Genomic DNA, 6,835 nt, shown 5'->3' on the forward strand with positions numbered 1-6,835 from the left:
TATAATATGTATATGCACATTTCAACATTTCTAATATACAATGGCAAGAATTTCGACGTGTAATTCCTGTTCTATTTATTTCTGTCAATGACGACAATATTATTGCAACTAAGGCGCAAAATCATGCTACAGATTAAATACTATGCAACCGTATAGTCTTCTTAAGAAATATATAATAGAATATATATTTATTCTATATATTTGTCTTATTTGACAGATTAAAATAAAAATATTTTAGTTTATATAATCGTATAAGAGGAAAAATACAAATTGCAGAATGAAAATTGTAACTTGGATTTTCGTAGAATCGTAGCGCCAAGAGAGAATGTTATTTTGTTATCCTTGGTAGATCTTTCTGCTTTATCGACAGAGAATAAATATGTTTTATGAGAAATGCAGCTTGTTACAATAACTGATATAAATGCTATTATTTTTCTTTATTTTCTTATAACAAAGTTTCTTTTTTAATATTATGCACATTGATATTCGACATTAAGGTTAATGGTATATAATTCCTAACTACTTTATTCATTTGTACACTATGTTTTAGCAAACAATCTGTAGATACATTATTAAACTGTGAATATATTACAAAGTTTATACAACTACTATATTTTCTTGATTCACTTTTCCGTGATTTATTTAATTTTTAAGTCAATTCTCAAATAATTCTTGGTGTTTATTTATTTAGAGTTAGACCATATACTTAGAAATAATAATGGAATGTTGACTGCTATCAGCTGGGTGGTATAGCTTTGGCAGTTTGTCCAAAACCCAAATTAGGTCGAGTACCAAACCATGACATTTTCCATTCTAATGTTTGTTGAAGTAAACGTTCTTCTTCCGGTGAAAAATGTAATAACGTTGCGACTGCCTTTGTTAAATGAAGAGCCTAAAATATTATTTAAAGTTATCAATTATCCTTAACATACGTATATCTATATCTAACTTTGATTATTAAGTAATACACGAGAGATACTACCTCATATTCTCTGCTAGTGAGAAATTTAATGAGTACGTGTTTCAAATATTTAAAGTTAACATCGTCTTTTAAGTTGACATGTTTGGCAGTGACCGTTTTGGATGAACTTGGATTCAAAATAGCAGTGGACGATTCAGCATCGTTGTCCAACGACGCTGAAGGAACTCTTAATTCCCGTTGCAAAGTCTTTTTCATATCTGTTAAACGTTGTTTTAATACTTTAATCGTCTGCAAAAATGATAAAATATATATTTAGAGACGTAAGGCGAATTTATTTCTCTATCAAGTCTATCCATAGATTACCTTTGTTTTCTCGTTTATTTGCTCTTCCAAATCCAACAATATTTTTTCGTTTTTTTCCATCTTCTCCTTATTACGTTCTACCTCTTCTAATTCTATTATCTTTTGCTTCGATTTTTTCAACATTGCTATAACTTTTTCCAATTCTTCATTTTTAGCTTTATAGTTATTTTCCAAAATGTCCATTTTATTCTGTAATTCGTGATTTTCAGCTTCTTGTAATCTCTGTTCTTGCTTAATTATTTCAATATCTTGAGAAAATTGTGCACTCCTCAGTAATGCACTATCTTTCTCATTTTTTTCTTTTTCTATGCATTCTTGTAATTTGGCACTCATCTGTTTCTCATTCTCTAAACTTTCCTTTAACAGATTTATTTCTAAATGCAAAGAAGAATTGTTTGATCGCATATCTTCATTGGATGATCGTAAATATGTTAATTCTGATGTAGCAGCTGAAAGCTTTTCCGTAGTCTCTTCTAATTCTGATTTCAATCGATTGCATTCATTTGTGGATGTTTCCTAGTAAAAGGACAAATACAAGTTAAAATGAGAAATTGTATTAAATACCATAGATCATGAATAAAAGAATATATGACTTATTTATATAAACGTCTTATTTAAAAGTATATATATATAGCTTATAGGTTTTTCATTCATTATTTTTTTAATAAATATAAGCGAATTAAAAATCAATGTAATATCAAGAACACCAAAAATAATCTCTAAATTACTCGAAGCACAAAATAATATTGCCGCCTATTTTTGTCATCTTTTACTTTAATAAAAAAAAGGCATTTACATTTTCATCCATATTTTGTTTTCATCTATATTTTATCTTTTAACATTCAATGTTCTGTACAAAATGATATTCTATAATTTTCAATTCATCCAAAATATTGAGAATGAAAATGTAATCATTCGATACCTGAAAATACATATTAAAATAATATTTTAATCAAATAATTACGTGTATATTAACATTCGCATGTGGTTGTTGATACAGAAATGGGTTTAAAGTAAAACAATAAAAAAAAGATACATTGATAATATTATTGCTTTTTTTTCTTTCTTTATTCCACAAATAAACTATACATAACACATAATTATACATAAAAATATTTTCGATTATTAAGCGATCTATTCGGCATATATATATATATATTAAAATAATGCAAAGAAAGAGAAGAAGGGGGATATGAAAGAAAAATAATGGTCCTGTTTGTTAATCGAACAGAATATAAATTATTGAAAAAAGATTTTTGCATTAATTATTCAATAGATATTACAATATAACACAACAACAATTATTTCATTTCATGCTTAATCACAGAATTTGTCTAATTATTAGATTTTAGACTAGATGATTGATTTTTTTTTTGTAATAGATATAATTCATTTAAACTATATTTATGCCTTAAATAAACTCAAACAACAAATAAAAATATATGCAATATATATATACATTTTAGATTTAAACAAAATTTCATTTTCATTTTCAACATGCTCATATAATAGGAATAAAGATCAAATCTGTTAGTAGGTAAAAATATGTGTAAAAAGTGGTAAGAGATACGAATAAAAAAGTATGTGCGTTAAGCATCAAGCATTTTTACCGTGCAATAATAGATAGAATATGCGCTTATCACATTGACAAAGTAAAATTGATCAAACTTTATCGATAATATTCTAATATTTATAATATTATATTGCACAAGCGTTAAAAATATAAAAGAAATTGCAATGTTACATAGATGTTATATTGGCAATTTTTACATGTTTGAAAATAATTATTATAGATATTTGTTATAGGCCTATTTCATTTATTATGGAACAATAAAATAATGGAAAAAAGATAAATGCAATAAAAGCAAGAAGTGTCGCAGTTCGATATTGTGATGACTGGTAGGTAGGGTGTGGATAATAAAAGTCATTTCTTTTTTTTTTTTCCAGTTCATATACTAAAATGTTTTCCTGGAAGATAAACTATCATATCATCAAGAGTAAACATGCAGCATCACTACATATCGCGGTAACTCACGATTTGCCGCTTAAATTCTTCGTCATCGACGCTGGCCCGGAGCTCTTTTAGTTCCGTGGCCATTTCGTCGATGTCCTCGGCCATGCGCAAAAGCTTGGCGTCTTTCGTCGCCATAACAACATTGTTCACCTCTATTTCAGCTTCTAGTTGTTTAATCCTTTGCTTCAATTTTTCTTTCTCTTCTTCTACGCGTCTTCTTTCTAGCCCTTCTTCTCCCGCTTGTCTACTGAGCCTGCCAACTTGCGTTTCCAAACATGCTATTTTTCCTGACCAACTGGTTTTTATATCAGATAGATGAAGATGAGCTTCCTCTAATTTTCTGTCCAAAAGGGTACGTTCTCTCATGAGATCGGCTATTCGTTCGTCATTCGTCATTGGATCATTTGTATCCGAAGCACCTCTTTGCTCTAATACGAAAACTTTATCCTTCAGATGACGAACTACTTCTTCCGTTTGTGCTAATTTACACGACAATTTGGCTTTTTCGCGTTGAGTCGAATGGCGCAGAGTTTCCATTTCATCCTGAAAAATAAAAATCTAATATAATATTTATTTCTTTAATATGTACAAAAAGAAATCTTTTCTTTTTCAAGCTTGTTTTATAAATCTTACCTAAGCAGAGACGACAATCATAATGTTAATTATCACAACAAATTATTCACGACCCATAGAGAAAATGTATATGTGTAATGACAATATGTTAAAAGTGCCAAAAATAAGAACATAAAATTATAAATAAAATATATAAAGCTTGTGATAAAAAGCACAAAATTTGCGCTTAAGCTATTTGATATAAGAAATATTTAATATAGTAATATTACATGCACGCTGATTTTTGTATTACAATGAGTAGATATTGTAATAAAATACCGCATTACCAAAGATACGTATTTGCAAATGAAAACATTAATTGATTGTACATTGATTGTACATATATATATACAGTCTTCATATGTATATATGTATATATACACATACATGTATGTATGTATGCTTATATACAATAGTGTGTTAAATAAATATACGTAAATTAAGTTATGTTAATGAGAAATAAAATAGCAATATTGCTATAGAGCAATATAGCGGCAAGGCTATGAAAACGTACCTCTAGTGTCAGCAGTAGCGGCAGCAAATTAGCAGAAATTACTGCCTACCCTGATCTCCCACTTTTTCATTTATTAAGATATTTTCCAATCTTCATGCATATGTTGCTTTCACAAAATTATTTGCTATCACAATGTTCTTCTCATATATCACAATTTAAAATAAAAACGACAAACATTTGAAAAGTATAAAACACAGTCACATATATCATCAAAATACATTTTCAAACAAAGAGGTCAATCTTTCCAATAGAAAATAGAATGATTGATATTAATAGAATATATGAAATGTTCTCTAAATAAATGTAATTCGTAATTAATCGACACGAGTCTTAAATATCTAATAGTATAATAGTATAATAAAAGTGCAGAGTGTGTGAAGAGTAGCAAAATATAGCAAAATAAGCAGCGATATTAATTAAATTTATTTAAAAGTGGACACTTAAATAAAAAGATCTTTTGAAATAAAATAAAAAAAAAAACCAATAAAAAAGACATGCTGGTAAATATAATAATAATAATAATAATAATTTTATAAAACCATGTTTTTATACGATCGAAACAAGAAAGTAAATTATTGATAAACGAATTGCTAGCGCATTTTAATGTTATGAACATAAAAGAATCGGTAAAAGCGTCATATCTTATATGAAAGATATAAAAATAGTTTTATTAGCTATTTTATCTTCTAATATGGACTTTTTGGTCATATTATGCATAAAATAATGTACATGAATGGGCCATGTTAATTTTAATATATTTATATTTTTAAATTATTTAATTCATAAACAAGTTTTTTCCTTTAATTATGTATGTTTATTAATAAAATAAATATATAACAAGTATATGTTTATGAAAATATACTTTTCTAACTTTATACGATCAATAAAAATCAGCAGAAAAAATATATATTAAAAAATATAAGTATAAAAATGAAGATTTCTTAGATTAAAAAAATAAAAAATATTGTAGAATATGTGTACTCACCTGTATATTATTTAAATCATCTTCGTATCTCCTAAGACGCGAAACTTCTGACTTTAGGCTTTCAATTTCTGCTAAGGCAACTTTTAAATGTTGTGATTTTTCTTCCACCTCTTGTTCTTTCGATAGAAGCTAAAGTAAAGTATCAAATATTAAGTCATTTCAATACTATTTTTTAAGCGTTTGCGAGTAAATAAAAAAACTCACGAGATGTTTGATCTTAGCCATTTCTTGCGTTTGATAACTTTCTAGTTGTTCCGCATCTTCTTGAAAGTTATATAATTTCTTTTTATATTCTAAAATACATTTGAAATGATATACAAATGAAGTGCATTATCTCATTAAGATTAATTGTTTTTATTAGTCACATGTAATCCTTGATAGATAGAAAATTAAATTGATATCTTTATTAAATACCAACCTTCTGCATCTCTAAGCGCCAACTCTAAAGATTTTTTGGAACTTTCTGTAGCTTGTAATTCAGTTTCTAATTTGATTTTGTCTTTTTCTTGCTTCTCTATTATTTTCTTCCATTCTCTATCCTTTTCCGAAAGTTTAATCTTCCATTCTTCATTGATTTTCTCTATTTTCTTCTGTAATTCCATTTCTTTTCTGTTTATGAATTTATGCCATTCTTCCTCTTGATTGTCTAAATTTTTAATATCTTTCAAATGTATGCTGTCACTGAGTTTAATGGAAAAATTATTGTCTTGTTTCTTCGAAATTGGAGAAGAAGAAGAAGCTACGTGTTCATCGCGGGATCCATCCAATGAAGTTTGAGATTCGCTAATACTACTGGTAGATCCTGTCTGGAAAATAAGGCAAAAACAATAGAAGAAAATGCACAAATCCTTTTGCATTTTCAATGAAAATCCAAATGTAATCAAATGTAAATGGGAAAATGTAGATACCTGTGAAACATGCCTAGAACTTATATTGCGAATATTTGCAGCATTTCGAACTACAGTTGATACATCGCTACCAATTTCTTCGCGTATTTTATTCTTTAAACTCGCAAACATGATGTATTTAACCTAAACACTAACACGTAACTAATAGATAACACTTGTAAACGTCAAAGTCAACGTCACATAGACACTTATTTTATATGTGCAAGAAGCTTTTACATTAAAACATCAAGATAGTGATGTTGTTAGAAAAGAGTTCATTTTTCTACAATATCCTTATTAATTAATGCAACATCATTAAAGAGAATAAGATATTCACAAACGACACACATAAGATCCCCTAAATCCGTCATTAGCACATTATTGTGCCACTGTCTATTAATCAACCAGTATCGACAATCGAAGAGACCTCGATATCGATTCGATACCGATTCGATATACATTGGCGCCATTTTATCTAATAACGCGCCTTTATTTTCAAATTTAATTTTACTTTTCATTTCTAATTAAAAGTTAACAA

General features: G+C 27.8%; 1 protein-coding gene across 2 annotated transcripts; it reads right to left on the reverse strand.

The window, feature by feature from the left end:
- Positions 1-422: 422 nt before the first annotated feature.
- LOC107065757 (uncharacterized) lies at positions 423-6,706 on the reverse strand. Of its 2 annotated transcripts, none has more exons than XM_015319724.2 (8): positions 6,319-6,706; positions 5,829-6,216; positions 5,615-5,703; positions 5,411-5,539; positions 3,450-3,842; positions 1,286-1,801; positions 983-1,210; positions 423-892 (listed from the first exon to the last, which is right to left on the reverse strand). In XM_015319724.2, the coding sequence occupies exons 1-8, from the start codon at positions 6,427-6,429 to the stop codon at positions 737-739; spliced, it is 2,010 nt and encodes a 669-aa protein (XP_015175210.1). In that variant the 5' UTR covers positions 6,430-6,706; the 3' UTR covers positions 423-736. The 2 variants fall into 2 exon arrangements, with proteins under 2 accessions (XP_015175210.1, XP_015175209.1); XM_015319723.2 differs by having other exon boundaries at positions 3,321-3,842; positions 6,319-6,705.
- Positions 6,707-6,835: the final 129 nt, after the last annotated feature.

This window comes from Polistes dominula, unplaced genomic scaffold (genome assembly GCF_049000335.1).
Source record: "Polistes dominula isolate Pdom_NZ unplaced genomic scaffold, Pdom_raw_medaka contig_23, whole genome shotgun sequence".
In the NCBI taxonomy this organism is placed as follows: Eukaryota; Metazoa; Arthropoda; class Insecta; order Hymenoptera; family Vespidae; genus Polistes; species Polistes dominula.

Bases quoted from the DNA above. Each gene is read 5' to 3' on its own strand.
- LOC107065757 (XM_015319723.2), bottom strand. From the start codon at position 6,429: ATGTTTGCGAGTTTAAAGAATAAAATACGCGAAGAAATTGGTAGCGAT. The intron at 3,843-5,410 runs GTGAGTACACAT...TTTATTTTTCAG, and splicing joins ATGATTTAAATAATATACAG to GATGAAATGGAAACTCTGCG. The intron at 1,211-1,285 runs GTAATCTATGGA...TCATTTTTGCAG, and splicing joins AAATAAACGAGAAAACAAAG to ACGATTAAAGTATTAAAACA.